Source organism: Tachysurus vachellii, chromosome 1 (assembly GCF_030014155.1).
Source record: "Tachysurus vachellii isolate PV-2020 chromosome 1, HZAU_Pvac_v1, whole genome shotgun sequence".
NCBI classification, from domain to species: domain Eukaryota; kingdom Metazoa; phylum Chordata; class Actinopteri; order Siluriformes; family Bagridae; genus Tachysurus; species Tachysurus vachellii.
In genome coordinates, this window is record NC_083460.1 from 3,534,454 (window position 1) to 3,553,427 (window position 18,974).

At 41.5% G+C, this 18,974-nt stretch overlaps 3 protein-coding genes across 3 annotated transcripts in view; all 3 read right to left on the minus strand.

The window, feature by feature from the left end:
• gpt (glutamic--pyruvic transaminase) overlaps positions 1-4,116 on the minus strand; it is an 18,128-nt gene extending 14,012 nt beyond the window's left edge. Inside the window, exons 1-2 of the mRNA XM_060868272.1 lie at positions 3,935-4,116; positions 3,278-3,458 (exon numbers count right to left, since the gene is read on the minus strand). Coding sequence (XP_060724255.1) covers positions 3,278-3,458; positions 3,935-4,101 — 348 coding nt within the window. The 5' untranslated portion in view covers positions 4,102-4,116. The remainder of the gene's footprint in view (positions 1-3,277; positions 3,459-3,934) is intronic.
• A 1,639-nt stretch (positions 4,117-5,755) lies between these two features.
• Positions 5,756-9,554, minus strand: fuz (fuzzy planar cell polarity protein). The gene is made up of 2 exons (XM_060868284.1): positions 9,294-9,554; positions 5,756-8,740 (listed from the first exon to the last, which is right to left on the minus strand). The coding sequence occupies exon 2, from the start codon at positions 8,708-8,710 to the stop codon at positions 7,418-7,420; it is 1,293 nt and encodes a 430-aa protein (XP_060724267.1). The 5' UTR covers positions 8,711-8,740; positions 9,294-9,554; the 3' UTR covers positions 5,756-7,417.
• A 2,657-nt stretch (positions 9,555-12,211) lies between these two features.
• The window catches only part of hecw1b (HECT, C2 and WW domain containing E3 ubiquitin protein ligase 1b), a 34,639-nt gene continuing 27,876 nt past the window's right edge, over positions 12,212-18,974 (minus strand). Inside the window, exons 18-28 of the mRNA XM_060868342.1 lie at positions 18,836-18,919; positions 17,797-17,903; positions 17,558-17,672; positions 17,332-17,445; positions 16,847-16,999; positions 16,009-16,107; positions 15,740-15,869; positions 14,721-14,867; positions 14,466-14,580; positions 14,156-14,354; positions 12,212-13,592 (exon numbers count right to left, since the gene is read on the minus strand). Of these exons, the coding sequence (XP_060724325.1) occupies positions 13,481-13,592; positions 14,156-14,354; positions 14,466-14,580; positions 14,721-14,867; positions 15,740-15,869; positions 16,009-16,107; positions 16,847-16,999; positions 17,332-17,445; positions 17,558-17,672; positions 17,797-17,903; positions 18,836-18,919 (1,375 nt within the window). The 3' untranslated portion in view covers positions 12,212-13,480. The remainder of the gene's footprint in view (positions 13,593-14,155; positions 14,355-14,465; positions 14,581-14,720; positions 14,868-15,739; positions 15,870-16,008; positions 16,108-16,846; positions 17,000-17,331; positions 17,446-17,557; positions 17,673-17,796; positions 17,904-18,835; positions 18,920-18,974) is intronic.

Consider the following 18,974-nt stretch of genomic DNA (forward strand, 5'->3'; position numbering starts at 1 on the left):
GTTTTCAGGTGAACCTTCAGCACATGAAAGCTTTGTCCAACAAATGAACTTAAACATGATTTTTCATGCACACTGACTTTACTCGAGGCAGGCTCAGTTTGATCAAACCGCAGCCATTATGTTATCTAGTTTGAGAGTGAACGAGATAACGTAGTTAATGTGTGTTAATTACAAAGTAAACACATTTACAGTTTTTTTTTACTGCTGTATATAACGTTACGATTAATTATTAAATCTTATTTAGCTATTGCAAAAAAAAAAAACTAATGTTAATTCTAGCTAAACCGACTAACAATATAATGCAAGTGTTTAAATAAAAGAAGCATTATTGTGCCAAGCTGTATATCGAGCTAAAGACAAGAAATGGTCAGCAGTGATGTCATAATTTTAATATGTAAATGGTTGAACAAATTTTACTTAAGCTCCACCCCTTTATGACCCAGGGACCCTTGAGATTGAGCCCACAGTCTATACATAACAAAATGTGTTTTGGTGTCGTGTTCCTGAGGAGGTTCACGTCACAACTCATATTCACCTTTGGCTCACTTTGAAGCCAACAAACATGACAATTACCCCAAATCTAATCTAATTATCCCTAACAATATTCTTGCATAGAAATAAAAAGGTGTGGCAGGTAAATGGGAGAAATGCCAACGTCTGATTGAAGTGATATAAAAGACAGCTATGTTAGAATAGCCCTAAGGGAACAGAGCAGAGCAGCAGATGATGTCAACGGAGCGAACCGTGGAAACTGGTGGCTGCCTGAAATTCCCAGAGACACAGGGCTGTCAATTTTGTGACACAGAACAGCAGTCATTCTGAAAAGCTGCATGATGGATGCGAATATGCGAAGAGATGAAGAGCTGATTGGTGGAGAGCTGAACACTTCCTTAACTCCCAGCAGAACATTGCTAAATGCACATCCTTCAATGAAGCCCCAGAGGCAGCACTGAGGTCTAAAGCAACTTACTAGACCTGAACAACTTACTAGACACTTATTTAAATGTTTAAATTTATAGGGTGTATTGCTTCACAATATATATTGTATATATATATTGTATAATCGTTTCTACACTTTTTTTTTACAAATGAGCCTGGTCCAGTTACAAACAATCAGCAACCTGGTGCCTTTAAAACAAGTACCCAAACATTACAAATCCAGTGCTTTCAGAAATAAAACTAAATATTAGGAATAAGTTTGAATTGTAAGAAAAAAGTCTGGGTTGTTGGGGGGAAAAGTCTAGATTGTTGGGGGGGGAATCTGGGTTGTTGGGGGAAAAAGTCTGGGTTGTTGGGGGAAAAAGTCTGGGTTGTTGGGGGGGAAAAGTCTGGGTTGTTGGGGGGGGAAGTCTGGGTTGTTGGGGGGGAAAGTCTGGGTTGTTGGGGGGGAAAAGTCTGGGTTGTTGGGGGAAAAATCTGGATTATAAGAAACACCTCACCAAATTGTGCCTCTTGATCTGGTCTCCTTGACCGCCGTACTCCAGCACATCTTCACTAAAGCACTTCTATTGGCTGAATAAGTTCTATCGAAGCCTGAATTTGTTGCGTAAATTCACGCACAATGCACGGACCATAACCCATAATATCCACCCTAGTTCAACTCAAGAAGTGTCCAGCTAACTTACAGTAAGTGGTTAGTGGGGTTTAAAGAACTCCACGAACTCCATGAATTTGTGATATGTAGAAGCACCAGTTACAACATGCCTGAGCAAGATCCCCATAATCTTAACAGTCATTATTACCTAGCAACTTGTTAAATATCTGAAAAAAGAAAAAAAAACTTTCACATTCCTAACAGCGGAGTGTCTAAGCTGTCCAGATTTACCTGAAATATTTTTATACCGTCACAGATACATGCTTGTACCCTTATTGTAACTTGTACACTTAATAGCTTTTAACATGATCAGTAAAATGTTATGCTTATAACATAAAAGAAAAAAGGGCAACAATAATTTCACACAATATGCAAAAATATTTAAATGCTAAATTTAGTTCAGTACTTTAAATGTTCAGTAAAGCATGAAAAGACTGAACTGTGCCTTGTTGGGCTGGAGCTTTTAATTTGATGATTAGATCAGTATTTCCTAATCCCACTCCTTGACTTTTACCTACCTACATTTGTAGACATATCTCGTCGTGTAGTCGGGATCAATGGTTTTTAGGGGGCGCTGTGAGGTTTTTTAGGGAGTAAAGAGAGAGGCTCCCTGGTCAGCACCCTGACTACTGAACTAAAGACCTAATTGAAATGCAGCTGAAAACTAGATCCACGTGAGTGCAGTTCCAACAGTGCTTTACAAGCTGGTAGTTTTTAGACACACAGTGATTTTAGAATAAAAGATATTACAATGTATTACAATGCAAGGTGTTTTCCTTAAAAATGCAACATGCAGTGAAAGTGTGGTGATCTGATGCCACCTGCTATCCTTGAAATAAACCTTTAACCACCCTGACTCTGAGCTAATACGAAGCATTGCTCAAGCTTTTCTGTCCTCTAAGAGACATATAGCTCTCCTCCCAGAAGACTTTCTGTTCCCACTTTTGGCCCCCAGCTCATATATGACTTTACAAGTCCTTCTGAATTCATACAGAACAATGTCAAAGTTGGTTTACATATCCATCCAGTAGTCAGAACTAGACAGCAATCAGGGTTAGCCATCTATTTCACCCTTTATTTCATTCCATTATGTGTTTTTGTCCTATAAGTAATCATTCTGAGTGCAGTGGCTCTCTATATTTCTCACTACATGGGGGTAGGTAATTGTTTTTTATTTTGTTCAAAATCACAACCCACCGTTATCATCATTATTTGTAATTCAAGTGCAAAAAAAAAAGTACATGAACATATACAACTTGGACCTAGGTAAGGACACGGAGGAAAGGTCAAGAACAAAAACTCAAATAAATGGCCAAATTATTATTACCCACATGTAAAAATCTCAGAAATAAAGCTACCAACCTGCACCTATCCTTGCGGATAATACGATTGAGTGTACACCTCTTGTAACTTTAGCTTGTACCATTACACATGTAACATAAATTATTGGGTCTTAATGACCACTAACCAACTCTAAAGGCTTTTACAGTACCTTCTCAGGCAAAGATAAAAAAAAGATGAATCTTTGATGGTGCCACAAAAGCAACAATGAATAACAATAGTTTGGTACCTTTATTTCTGAGGGTGTATAGTTGGAAGGGATGTGTGGAATTTGTTTAACACTTAAAGGGGTTCGAGAGCCTTAGGTGCGCTCTGGTCAAGCAGGGACATGAGACACCGCACCTCTTTCAGCTCCTTCTCCAGCTGCACGGCGCGCTGTACGATGGGTCCCCGCACCGCGTACTCCACTTTCTTCACGTTGGCGTTCATCGTGTCAATGGTGAGCACCTTCTTGCGCTGACTGAGAGCCTCATTCTCGGCCATCTTCCCCCACGCGAATCGGCTCCGACCTACAGAGAAAGTCCTGATGGGAGACCACGGAGGAGACAGAGGAGAAAAACTCATCATACTGCGCGCTCCTAGTCTCCCGCGTGTGCACGGAAACATCCCTGGGGCACGTTTAGTTACTGTCTGGATTTATTGTTTTGTTTTTATTTTATTTCTGATGAGTTGTGAACTCAAATTAAAGCTGAAGCTTGTAACAGAAGAACGACTCGATTAAAATGAAACTCACGCACAGGACCTACAAGAACCTTTGATCCCGGTCAGGGACGATGGATACTAAGATAAGACGCAAATTTGGACACTAGTGTACACAACTCTCTCTCTCTCTCTCTCTCACACACACACACACACACACACACACACACACACACACTTCCTTCCCAAAGCCTCATTTCAGCATTTCTTTTTATACTCTTGATTGCTGTTGTTGTTGTTAAACCCTCTACCATCACCACCACCTCTCACTCCCATTCCCATTCCTAGATTTTTACGCACCAGCAGTTTTTGAAGAAGCTTCCACTGGTTTCCGAGACAACCGACGCCTTGATCGAGACGCAGCGCGGAGCCGGGCGAAGATTCCACGGCGTGCAGAGCAACTCTGGGAGGAGACTTTTGTCAGACACGGAATGAATCAAACTGAGTGCCTCCCGGGCTCCTCCCATACGCTACTGCATTCTCACACACTTAATAGGAAGGCTACCTATTTAGTGCCCTGTGGGTTTAGGACGTAACCATAGCGAGGAACCTGTGAAAAGTGTCCATATGGTGGTCATGCGCTTTGATTAACACTAAGTATGGCTCAAATTGTCAAATAAGAGATCTAAATATTTTCATACACAATCACATAATCGTGTCAATTAATTAATTAAAAAGTTTATTTCATTAATTGGTTAATTATTTAGAATAAAAACAGGATACCTAAAGTGAATGCGTTAGTACAAACCATTAAAAAGAGGTATCTAGATTAATAAATAAATCTCTACAATTTTTATTTTTATTTTTTTAAATGTTAGTCAGGGGGCACGGTGGCTTAGTGGTTAGCACGTTTGCCTCACACCTGCAGGGTTGGGGGTTCGATTCCCGCCTCCACCTTGTGTGTGTGGAGTTTGCATGTTCTCCCCGTGCCTCGGGGGTTTCCTCCGGGTACTCCGGTTTCCACCCCCGGTCCAAAGACATGCATGGTAGGTTGATTGGTATCTCTGGAAAATTGTCCGTAGTGTGTGGGTGAATGAGTGTGTGTGTGTGCCCTGTGATGGGTTGGCACTCCGTCCAGGGTGTATCCTGCCTTGATGCCCGATGACGCCTGAGATAGGCACAGGCTCCCCGTGACCCGAGGTAGTTCGGATAAGCGGTAGAAAATGAATGAATGAATGTTAGTCAAGTGGGTCAGTGAGAAACCTGCCAATGAGCCGAAAGAATTGACTCTTATTTGTCAGGTGTGTCGACTCGATAAGATTCGAATCTATCACACTAATTCTTTCACCCAAAAGTCGGCTCTAATTATTAAAAACTTTTAGAGGCTTTCCTAGATTTTTTTTAGCAGATAAGTATGAGGACACCTGACCGCATCTTATTCCAGTTAAAGCATGGCTGTGGGGTTTGTGATCATTCATCTACAAGAGCATTAATGAGATCAAATACTGATGTTGGGTGAAGTCTGGTGTGTGTTTAGTCTGCGTCCAATTTCATCCCGAAGGTGTTCAATGTTGTTGATTCTTCCACTCCGTGCACCATGTTTTTATGGAGGTTTGTGCACATGGAGACTTTCATTTTGGAACAGGTTTGGTCTTTTTAGTTCTAGAAAAACTGCAGCATACAAAGACATTCTGTATAACTGTATAATTTTATGTTTGCATCAACAGCTTAAGAAAGACCCACATGTGGACGTGATGGCCAGGAGTCTTTTTGGTCACAAGTTAGTGATGAATCTAATACATTTCTCAATCTTAATTATTGCACAAAACCTCCCAAGACTACCAGAAACCATGACATTTGCCTATCTTTGGATATTTCAGCTGTTGTTAGTGTTCCCAGTGAAGTATACATACTAACCCCATTTTTAAGTGCCATCCAAAGCGCCAGCATAGAAGTTATCTCAACTCATTTTCAATGACACACCCGACAATCTCCAAATTGCTACCCAGCCATTATCTCGCACTTTCCCCCTGTCTACACTTGATAGGTCAGAACAGAGACGCTCAGTGAAGATAACTCTTCTCTAACTCGTCTTTTTCTTTTGTAAGTCTTAAATTGAAGAGTCAGATTAAGTCTTAATTGTCATACACTCTTTCTCTCTCTGATATCAAATCGCTGGTATTTTCTGTTATGCTAAAAGTAAGCCACCTTTATTCACTTATATCAGAATAGTACTTAAAATAAAGCAAAGCAATGTAAGAATGCCAGTGAAATCTGGACACATATTTCAGTCCAAGATGCAACCTGGTAATTAATTAAAAGGAAATCGATAATAAGAGAACAGCTTAAGTGGATTAAAAATTGCTGAATCTGTGGAAAAATGTAGTCATGCACCACCCACAAAATACATCATCCATGTGTCTCTGTGATGGGATTTCAGCTTCACGCTGTAGTAAAGGACAAGCTATTAGCTAATTAAAAGGCTCTCAGTTCTGAATGTATAATAAGGAATAGCTCTTACTTATTTTCTGACCCTTAAAGCCAAAAGTGCTGTAGACTCTTGGCTTAAATTGAATGTAATATTGCTAATGGGTAATAAATCAATGGAAAGATATTACAGAGGGAAAAGATTAGGTCAGCACCAACTTCAGGCATAGAATTATCCTTTTCACAATAAATATAGAAATCATCATTTTTTTTTATACCAAAACACTGTTAAAGCAGATACAGCTCAGTTCAAAATTGTGATCTCAGCTACTTTATCCACAACAAAGCTAGAAAGCTGCGAGACCTGAGTGCTGGTTTGAGTATTTTAGCAATATTTCAGTGGAATGTTCACAAACGACTGTATCTAGCGTTTGCACACAAAAAACATCCGTTGAGAGTCGGTTCATTGATCATTAAGACCTTGTTAATGTTTCATGTATGAATAACATATGTGTTTAGCCATGTAGCTTCACATCGCTGTGTGTATTCGTTTATTTATCTTCAGTAAGTCAGCACTTTATCCTGGTCAGGGTTTGCAAATGATCCTTGGAGCTCTGGGAGAAACAGTCTGGATGGGACGTCACCGTATTGCCCACATCACATGAGCCACAGTAACATTTTACTTATTTAATCACAGCCATTCACATTTTGTAGATTTTGTAGATGTGTCGTTTTTACCTCATTCAGTCAGAACACACATCAAAGTTTAACTGAAGCAAAATTAAGGAAACTTATAATAATTCACACAAAAAATATACACAAAATATTCATAACACAATAATGTTATCTAGACTTGTCTCTGTTTAGCAGTGTGTTTTGTGTGTTGGTCTGTGCAATGAGTTTAAGGACAGACTGTTGGACCAGCTTGAGGAACATCACTAAAACCAAAAACGATCAAATGCTACAGAACATCTAAATTTAGCTATACTCCTCTACGTACTGCTGATTACATTCTATTCCTTACAATTGAAAAAAGAGCCTACTGCGTGTTATGTGAATGTTATACCTTATGTGGTTAATGTTTGTAATGAACAGGAAGTCACTTGGGACTAATAATGGTAAAAATACTTACATTAATCCTGTATATATTTCTATACGTGGCTAATCGATTTGAACAGCATGTTTTGTTTTCAATGCTAGAATTCAAATGTGCAGATACAGATAAATCAGCCATGTTCTTTATTATTCTGCAATTTCTGGAGCACGCGCCCAAGAATTTAACTCACCAAGGCACATGTGTTGTGGTGATGTGACAATAAAATTTGTGCAACACTTTTAGACTTTGTGTACATCTCTCCTCGCTGAAACCTCCAAAACAGCTGCATCCAAAACAGATGCATATACACTGTTTGGAGCCTAAAAGCCGGTCGCCGTGGTGACAGCATCGAGAGTGTGTGTGGCGACGGAGCGCAAAGCGAATGTGGACACGGAGAGGTCGGTCAGAAGGAAGAGCTGGTGCTGAGAAGTCTGCACAGCGTAGCACTTGCATTCGTCAGTCACAAGGTAGCAGTGCACAGGCAGGTGTATGAACCCTGCAGGAAACTCCTCATGCAGCAGCTCTGCTGTTGGACACTCTGAGCTCGGAGATTCCTCCGAGGTGAAATAACGCGTCACTGCAAATGTGTAAAAGAGGCGCAGAAGCACCCAACGACGAGCCGGTGAAAGAAGAGGCGTGGCTTTCGAGCTGAGAGATGCCACAGATCTGCAAGACTCACGGTTTATTAGGAGAAGAGCTAGGACGTCCCGGCGGAAACTAACAGAAGGAGACAGAGCCGAACGTTCTGCTTGGTCCGAGCAGGATCGAAGGTTCTCCACTAGTGGAGACCAAAAACGGTAAACCTGCTTAATCTCGACCTGATACAGAGATGGTTTGGGGCCACACAGGACACAAACTATGGCACCATGGAGCAGCTGGAAGCACAGCAGTCTGAGCGCAACATTAGGGCTACCTTGGGGTAAAAAGACTGGATAGTCACATGATGTTTTCCCAGGGGGTAATTTTGCAAGTGCAGAAAGTAGGACGAGTTCTTGTGGAGCGAGACGCCACCATTTTTCGGTAGCCACCGCCAGTCGACCGCTGATAAGCAAACAGCCAAACTCGCTCTCTGCCGCCCTGGTGAAGGAGTCCAGTGTGTCTTGAAGGAGGTCGGGTTGAGGGAGCAGTATACAGTCAGTGCAGTGTGTCAGATCTCCCATGAGGCCCTGATCACGATCCTCCACACCACGTTCAAGCAGCATGTCGATTAACCCATAGCAAGAGCGCAGCTCTCTCTTGAGCCGCTCTACGTTTCGCGCGTTCACCAGCTCATCCAGGCCCAGCACGAGCACCATGCAGTTCCAGGTGTTCTCCAGCAAACGCCTCAAGTGCAGCTCGCTAATGTTGGCGTTGCTGCTGACTCCGATAAGCATCAAGCTGTCGTGGAAGACTCTCCAGAGCACACGTCCACCTTGATCAGTCTCACAGCAGGACAGAGCCGCATCGTGACCCTTCCCGAACATGTGCACACCATTCAGTGAACCAATGATGGAGAAGGGCAGCTGCTTGGTGGAGCCGCGGCTGAAGAGCGGAACACCGCTGGACGCCGTCAGGCAGAGGAGCTGGACACTCTGGGACTGAAGCATGCTGAGTGGGGAAGAGATGCTGAACATTGCGTAAGGATTCAGATGTCATCTCATGCCCTAAAAAAAACACAGTAACAGAGAATCATGTAGATGTTTACCAGCTGAACCACTGTATATACAAGAACAAGCCTATGTATCTGAGCAAATGGTGTTTTCTAAAATCAATGGTGCTTATAATGCTAAACTGTTAGCTATTAGCTTCCATGCTAAACTGTGTTAGCTATAAGCTTCTATGCTAAACTGTGTTAGCTATTAGCTTCCATGCTAAACTGTTAGCTATAAGCTTCCATGCTAAACTGTTAGCTATAAGCTTCCATGCTAAACTGTTAGCTATTAGCTTCCATGCTAAACTGTGTTAGCTATAAGCTTCTATGCTAAACTGTGTTAGCTATTAGCTTCCATGCTAAACTGTTAGCAATTAGCTTATCTGTTAGCTTAATGAATAATAATGAAGAGTTTATTCAGGTTCCCAACATTTCTTGTCTACACTGAAAGTAAATTAGCTACGCTTACGGCAAACTACACATTTAAATGAACACATTTATCATAACTATAACAACAACAACAACAACAACAACAACAACAACAACAACAAACGTCAGTCTTTTACCTGCTAACGACTCGCCGAGTCGCCATAGCAACCGGCAGCTGTTTCATGAATTGTCCCTGTTTTGTGAAGTGCAACACGATAAAAGCTCCGTGTTGGAAAGTTTCTTTTGTTAAAGCTGGTAAATTGGTTCCGCAAACAAAGAGAAAAAGCTCTATACTGCCCCTAGTGTCAAACAAAGAATATTGCACATTATCACTGACTACACACCAAGTTCATAGAGTATTCTGGCTTAAATAACATTTTATCCTTCACTTCTGAAAATGACAAAAATAATAAAGCTTTGAAAATCTTAATTCACAGCCAATATGTTTTATAATAAACAACAAAGAAAAAAATAAATAATAATCATTGCAGAAATGGTTTATATAACATTTTACATGATTCGTAAAAATAAACAAAACAAATCTCTAATTATTGCTACACCTTCACTTTTCCTTTCTTTCTCTTTTTTTATTTTTGACCATCTACCTTTGGTAATTTGTACCGGCTTTATAGCCTTGGCCAGAGGATCTTGGAGTACATGGTGTAAGCAAAAAAACAAAAAATAGTGACTTAAAAACCACTCACTCACTCATTTTCTACCACTTATCCGAACTACCTCGGGTCACGGGGAGCCTGTGCCTATCTCAGGCGTCATCGGGCATCAAGGCAGACTTCACACACTACGGGCAATTTTCCAGAGATGCCAATCAACCTACCATGCATGTCTTTGGACCGGGGGAGGAAACCGGAGTACCCGGAGGAAACCCCCGAGGCACGGGGAGAACATGCAAACTCCACACACACAAGGTGGAGGCGGGAATCGAACTCCCAACCCTGGAGGTGTGAGGCGAACGTGCTAACCACTAAGCCACCGTGTCCCCACTTAAAAACCAAATTAAAAAAATTACAATTCTTACCACTGAAATATATTTGGTCCAACATACCGCACACTGTTAACCTCTCTGCACTTTCAATTGTTCAGAGATTCACAGTGCAAACTTTAATATTCCATAAAGTAAAAAAAAAAAGAACGATCAGCATGCAGTTGCTTACAAAGTGATTGTTTTTATTGACATTCTTGAACAGTGCTATGCATTTTTTGTACAGAGCTCGGCCTGATAAAGTAGCCTGGAGCTTTACAGGATAGAAAACCAGCTGAGAGACGAAGACCTGATAAACACACACAGTACGACGAAGTGAGCCGCTCGTGCAGGACAAGTGTGTTATGTTTTCCGTTTATGAAGACGACGCAGGAGCCAGAAGTTTCTCACATCTCCAGCAGCTGAAGCCTTGGATCAGAGGCGCTGTAAGGCAGTTTGATCAATCCGTATGAGATGAACTCATCATCTCACACCTCTGCACATCCGGGACATTCGGAAATAAACAAGAAGCCCTAGACAACTGACAAAAAAAATTGCATTCTTGTTAGTTTAACTCAAAAGTGCATAGCATGGCGCATTTATACAACCAAAGTTGAAGCAAAAAGAGAGAAATAGATCAATTGATTTTAAAAAAAAGCCTCTTAATCCTTAATACATACGTTGCATTTTAAAATTGATCTCTATACTGTACGTTACACATACTGTATAGACAATAATATACACATTTGATTTACAGTACATCCAATTGTACAACGTTCCATTTGACACATTAAATACAAAAAGCACTGGTTTAGCCAGAATAGGAAGTAATAATAATAGCAATTATAAAATAATTGTGATTTTTTTTTTTTTTTTTTTTTATCAGTGCTGCAGCATTTTTCATTTGCATTTCATACTACCTTTGTAATAGAGTCTGAATACTTTAATTTACAGATAAAAAGATGGGCCAAAATGCATTAGCTGTACACTGGATAGCGTGAATTGTTAAGCTGTCATTATGATATCTTTCACTCTTCCGTTTATATACGATACATGGAGCGCGACTCAACAGCGCGCGAGCTCCATGAAACGATGCGATTAAAAAGCCGAAAAATAGACGCCATAATCATCACGTGAACAACCGGACAGAATCACCGGACGATCCCAATCTTACATTTCTGTAAAGCAGAATTACAGGATCGTACTGTTACAGTCGTTTGGGGATAATTACATAATATTACATAGAATACATTGTAATGTAGTGAACTGTCCTTTTGGGTAATGTAGGAAAAAAGTATCAAATTATGTCAAAATAAATAAATAAATAAATAAAATTCATTCATTCATTCATTCATCTTCTACCGCTTATCCGAACTACCTCGGGTCACGGGGAGCCTGTGCCTATCTCAGGCGTCATCGGGCATCAAGGCAGGATACACCCTGGACGGAGTGCCAACCCATCGCAGGGCACACACACACGCACACACTCATTCACTCACGCACTCACACACTACGGACAATTTTCCAGAGATGCCAATGAACCTACCATGCATGTCTTTGGACCGGGGGAGAAAACCGGAGTACCCGGAGGAAACCCCCGAGGCACGGGGAGAACATGCAAACTCCACACACACAAGGAGGTGTGATTCGAACGTGCTAACCACTAAGCCACCGTGCCCCAATGTCTCCGACCTTCTCCAATCTAATTTCTAGCTAAAGTCCCTATGTGTGTGTGTGTGTGGTGTGTTTTCCTACAGACAAAATTTGACAGTTCTCTGTGCTGTGAAAAGAAAACCAGTTCACACCAAATTCACCAGTCAGTAAATGTTTAGGTTTATGACAAATCTGTTGAATGTCACTGGGGTCAAATTCTTGGAAAAAATGAATGAATGAATAAATGAATGAATGAATGAATGAATGAATGAATGAATGAATAAATAAATAAATAAATAAATAAATGAACAAAAAGCTTTAAAAAACTTGCCATAGCCATAATGGAGCCTTTTTGGAATAAACCATAAATATAATTCTACAAAACAGTATTTTTTCCCTTTTAATCTTTCTGTCTTTCTGCGATGATTGGTGTAAAAAAAAAAAAAAAAAAAAACCTAAATAAATCCGTTGCATTTTACAATTTATCTCTATACTGTACGTTACACATACTGTATAGACAATAATATACACATTTACAGTACATCCAATTGTACAACGTTCCATTTGACACATTAAATACAAAAGATGAATGCACACTGGTTGATAAATAAAAACAAGTGTTAATGATGTTTTATTCACAAGGGGATCTGGAAATTATTGAGAGAGAAAAAAAAGTGGTTGATTCCTGTCATTCCATATCCGTTTGCATATGTTTAATTATTTATAGTTCGTTCTTAATATCGCTTACATTTTAATCTCTGTGTCTGTTCACTCGCTAGTCTCTTACAAAGCATTGACACCGGAGACTCCTTCCTTATACGGTAAACAAACGTACCCTTACAGAACGACTGTACACTTTAGATTGATAAACAACAACACGTCTTTTAAAAAAAAAGGTATAATATTGGAGCTGTTGATATTTAAATTATTGGTAATATCTGGCACGATTGTCAGAGCTGCTGTAACAGGAAAGTAATCAACAGTTTCTCTTTCGACCAATCAGAATTGAGAATTCAGCAGCACTGGATGACATGTCTGTGCGAATTCAGTAACTCTGTCTATTTTTGTTCAGTTTATTCTATTCAAAATATTTAAAAAAAACCATAGAATAACTATGGGTTATGATCCTGTTACAATGACAACCCTACTCATGCATTTGATGATTATATTAAAAAAAAAAAAAGCTTCTCCGTCTCCTGATGTCAGGTCCTGTGCAGCTTCTGATATTCGAATATTCGTGCTCATCTCTGTAATGACGCCATTTTTGGAAGGAAGTGTTCACGTTTCTTGACCGAGTCGATCGCCAGAGCTGGCGGGAGTAAGACTGCGGTGCGACAAGTCAACGTTGTGTGTGTGTGTGTGTGTGTGTGTGTGTGTGTGTGTGCATCCCGACTGAACACTGCAGCCTCGTTGGAGTTTTGGTGCTGCAGCAGAGGTCGAGGCCCTGAGAGTTAAGACTTAGGCTAAAGCCTGGTGTGTCGTATTGCATACACGGCTTGCATGGTGCACACGATGCTGCCTCCAGAGACGGTACGTCGTGTGTGCACAGGTGAGTGGTGCATGCGACGGCGTCTTCGGGGTGTGTATATATATATATATATGTTATTTTTTTTTCTATTGACTGAAAACAGAGCCAGATTTATAGTAGTGTACTGGACGTGTAGCGTACGCGAGTGACCCAGAGTCATCACTTCACTCAAGGCCGAAAGTGCTGGTCTCCTCTACAGCGATGAGGAGCTTCTCATAGAGCATCGTGTAGGACGGGTAAGGAGGAAGATCAAGGCGATTAAAGCAGGTATGAGCCCTGAAACAAACCAAATATCATTTCAGCTCTATGTATGATTATAGCAGAGATATGTGTATTAAACAGTGTTTGGTCGATCAGTCAGGAAAATCTGCCTGTGTAGAGCTTTGCACATGACTAGTCTTTAGGTGCCTCTCAAATCTCATATTTATACGTTATTCTCTTCCATAGTGTCGTATAAATACTGTGTGCACTGCATTACGAAAAGAAAAAGTGCACTTCAAGGATCTTAATAATGACTTTTTGAACTGAAAAAAGAAAAAAAAAAACAATTGTCGGACACAACGTAAGCTTGGCTTACGTAGCGGAAGGGGGCGGGGCTACCAGGATACGGTGTACATTCTAGACAGCATTCAAATGGACGATAACGACTAGCCTATTACTGTATATACTTAAAAGAACGAAATCTCCAATTCAATTTCTTTCTATTTTAGATATCCTGCAATGTTCATATCATTACGAATAAGCTCTGTACTGAAACACCCTTTGTTGTGTATCTAAAAACATTATTATTATTATTATTATTATTATTATTATTATTATTATTATTATTTAAACTGTACCTTGGCAGAGAAGTGATTTTCCCCCACTTCTCGATGCAGAAGCGGCGCAGGCCGTTGCTTCCACGCAGAGCCGTAAAGCCCTCGTATGGCACGCTGGACGTCCCTGTAACAAACTGCAGCAGCCGCAGCCTCTGCTCGTTGTTAAAGCGCTCCACTGCTCCCCAGAACCACCGGATCACGATGTGCCCGTCGTGGTAGCCTGACAAAATGAAGATAATAAATATTAATTCATATTGAGTGCTAAAATCACGATATCAACCAGCTTTCACTGGCTAACGAGTGATGATTTAAGAGAGGTCCGTGTCCTCACCGCCTCTGTATTCTGTGTTGGTCCTCCAGTCGTTGAGGTCGATCTCGGCCGTTCCAGCGATGACCAGCTCCAGCTCTCTAGCGTCAAACACAGACACCAGTCGAGAATCCACCACCTTCACACACAAGAACACAGAAAGCAAAGCTGACATCGAGGCTGGCGATACGTGATCGCGTACATCCCATACGCATTCGCTGAATTTTTTAATAAAGTGAATGAATAGATATGGTTGAAAAAATACAACAGTGTGTGTACCTCATAAAAGCCTCGGACCAGAGCTTGGGTTTGCTGAACCACTCCTCTTTCCACTCTCCACTTCACCATGCGTTCTATGTACTCTTTCTTGTTCTTCTCCGTCACCTGAACGTTGGCGCCTCCTGACTTCAGCTCCCTCTCTGTTACCTGACAACGAACACAAAGCCGAGTTTGTGAGCCAAACAAATAATCCTGTGGACTTCCGCCAACGTCCCTTTTCAAACAAATATACATTTACAGCATTTAGCAGACACTCTTATCCAGAGTGACTTACATTTTTATTTCAGTTTATACACCTGAGCAATTGAGGGTTAAGGGCCTTGCTCAGGGGCCCAGCAGTGGCAACTTGGTGGACCTGGGATTCGAACCAATAACCTTCCCGATGGGGGGGCACGGTGGCTTAGTGGTTAGCACGTTTGCCTCACACCTCCAGGGTTGGGGGTTCGATTCCCGCCTCCACCTTGTGTGTGTGGAGTTTGCATGTTCTCCCCGTGCCTCGGGGGTTTCCTCTGGGTACTCCGGTTTCCTCCCCCGGTCCAAAGACATGCATGGTAGGTTGATTGGCATCTCTGGAAAATTGTCCGTAGTGTGTGAGTGTGTGAGTGAATGAGAGTGTGTGTGTGTGCCCTGCAATGGGTTGGCACACCGTCCAGGGTGTATCCTGCCTTGATGCCCAATGATGCCTGAGATAGGCACAGGCTCCCCGTGACCCGAGGTAGTTCGGATAAGTGGTAGAAGATGAATGAATGAATGAACCTTCCCGATCAGTAGTCGAACACCTTAACCACTGAGCTACCACATCCCATATATATACATCACACAGAAGGAACTTTTTTGTGGATAACGTGAATATAAACGCATGAAAATTCGTCACATCATCCTTTCATATATAAAACTGTACTCATTGGCCAGTTGCTCTTATATAGATAAAATTATCCCTTGTATACAGGAAATACCACCCTGTCAGATCCTAAAACCATGTCAAAGGGTGTTTTGTGCACCTTTATTTCCACACACACCTGGCCAAACACCTCCTCATTGACGGTGAAGTTTAGATCCAGGACGTCCGTGATGTCATTATCCTTCATCCACTGTAAGCTCTGGTGGAACTCCTCATCCAGATACTCCAGATCGCTCAGGTCAGTCGATCTGAACAGAACATTACGTTAACACAGTGAGTACCGAGAAACGCCGAGAGGATTATAAACACCTCCAGGTCTTATAAAGTATAATAGCTTATCATTCCTCACACACAACTGTTCACACAGGGAACAAATTGTAAACTTACAGTCTGAGCAGAGCTTTATAAAATGGCCGGGTGAAGAAAGCGTCCAGCAGATACTGATGAATCAACGCTAGGCCTAAGATCCGGCCACAGAAACGAAACCTAAACACAAACAGACATCTGTTAGGGGTTTATAAAATGTCTCACACATGCAGCTTGGACGCCACAGAAGAACCTATGTCTACACTCACTGGCCACTTTATTAGTGTGGTCTTCTGCTGCTGTAGCCCATCCGCCTCAAGGTTCGACGTGTTGTGTGTTCAGAGATGCTCTTCTGCATACCTCGGTTGTAACGAGTGGTTATTTGAGTTACTGCTGCCTTTCTATCAGCTCGAACCAGTCTGGCCATTCTCCTCTGACCTCTGGCATCAACAAGGCATTTGCGCCCACAGAACTGCCCTCACTGGATATTTTCTCTTTTACGGACCATTCTCTGTAAACCCTAGAGATGGTTGTGTGTGAAAATCCCAGTAGATCATCAGTTTCTGAAATACTCAGACCAGCCCGTCTGGCACCAACAACCATGTCACGTTCAAAGTCACTTAAATCACCTTTCTTTCTCATTCTGAAGCTCGGTTTGAACTGCAGCAGATCGTCTTGACCATGTCTACATGCCTAAATGCACTGAGTTGCTTCCATGTGATTGGCTGATTAGAGATTTGCGTTAACGAGCAGTTGGACAGGTGTACCTAATAAAGTGACCGGTGAGTGTATATTGGACACTTAGTTTTACTAAAATGATAGCATCCACAGCTAAATCAAATCAAATCTAGATATGGCATGCAAGCAACTCATTATTTCTCAAGTTCACATCAATCATCATGCGTTCAAAAGGTCTCACCATTCCAAATGACTCTCCACGAAGGCTGACATGGGGCTGATCTGGACCGTGTAGGTGTCATTGGCGGAGTACTCGAACAAGCCGTAATACGGGTTAAAAAGCTCCTGAGAAAGCAGGAAGAAAAACTCCCGAGAAGGTCCACTGTAATCCAGACTGGGAAAAAAAAACAAATAAGAAAAATGTAAAAAAAAAAAAAAAAAAAAAAAAATTAAAGCTGCAGTATGTAACTTTTCAATCCACATCAGTTCAATCTTATAATCATCTACTAACCCTGACCCCCCAGTCCAGTTTTGCTTTCTTGAACATCCAGCAATGGATATCTGTGGCATTGTGAGGTACCATCGATACTTTATGTCATAACTATTGGCACTGCTTGCTGTTGTATTGACACGCCACGCCTAAATTTTTACATGCTACAGCTTTAAAGACAGTATTATCAGCATTTAAACTTCAGCTTTGCAAACAGAACTCGACGTCAGACGTACCCTTCTTCTCCGACAAAGGTGATGTAGAGTTTGTTCCTTTGGAGCTCTTTGCGTGAGTAGGCCATGACCTGGTTAAACGTGCCTTCTAATAGATGATCTCGCCGTACTATCAGTCTGGAACATACATCAACATCTCCAGCAGTGAACATACGGACTTCAACATAACGTATCAATATCAGCTGTATTTATAATAATAGATCTACAATCCTATTTGGTTGAGACTCACTTGATTTTCCCTGGTCCTTGTCCATAACCCTTGGCTTCCAGTTTCCTGTAGAAGTTACGAAGTTTGGCCTCAAAGTCTCTGCGATACGGAGCTGGAGCACGAGCTCTCTGGGTTCCTGTCAAGCCCATCCATTAGAAACATAAGAATTGTGAAAAGAAGCTAATAATTTGCTTATAAAATCAGTTCGCAAGTCTCTGTTTTAATATAAAATGATCAATTCTATAGGAACATGAGCTCACCTGGAGAATTTTGCGGAGAGGAACCCGGGGAGCAGCGGGGAGAGAAGGCGAAGCCGGAGTGAAACGTCGTGAGAGGAACGTAGGACATGATGTCCTCCTCGAACAAACTGAGCACAAACACACAAACGTCAAACCGTCGGAAAGACGGATTTTTTATGAATATAAAAAATACATAAGAGCAAAATCGCAATGTTTGTTTTCTGCTTTTCTTCTGAATATGTATTTTTGAGACGTTTCAGATGAAAGGTGGAAAGGTTTAATCCCACTGCAGTCTTTAGGACCAGAAATTGTGACCCCAAGACAAGCACAAAATTCCGTTATTCGTGGTTTTTCTTCATTCATTCATTCCTTCATCTTCTACCGCTTATCCGAACTACCTCGGGTCACGGGGAGCCTGTGCCTATCTCAGGCATCATCGGGCATCGAGGCAGGACACACCCTGGACAGAGTGCCAACCCATCACAGGGCACACACACTCTCATTCACTCACGCAATCACACACTACGGACAATTTTCCAGAGATGCCAATCAACCTACCATGCATGTCTTTGGACCGGGGGAGGAAACCGGAGTACCCGGAGGAAACCCCCGAGGCACGGGGAGAACGTGCCCCCATGAATTTGAATTCATAAGAGCAAAATCGCAATGTTTGTTTTCTGCTTTTCTTCTGAATATGTATTTTAAGACATTTCAGATTAAAGGTGGGAAAGTGGACGGGGTTTAATCCCACTGCAGTCTTTAGGACCAGAAATTGTGACCCAAAAACAAGCACAAAATTCGCATATTCGCAGTTTTTCTTGTTTCCAACTAAATGAAACCATTTCATACATCTGAACAAGCAGGTCATAGAATCTATATGTATAATCTATATATCATAGAAGGTATCATTTTATTTTACTTGTGTAACGTATTTTGAACCTTGAGTCTCTGAAATCCGAACTCACTGCAAAATAATCAGCCCATGCAAAAATATTTGCTCATTGAAATTTTTTTTTTTTGCACATGCAAATTCGAGTGTGTAAGCTACGAGACGACGTACCTCAACAGCATGACAAAGTCGGCATCGCAGGACAGCTTTTCTAGCCTGGGTGTGCCTTCTGTACGGATATGGTGTACCTTTTCTCTGAAAAAACAACACACACACACACACACACACACACACACAATGAGCAAGATTT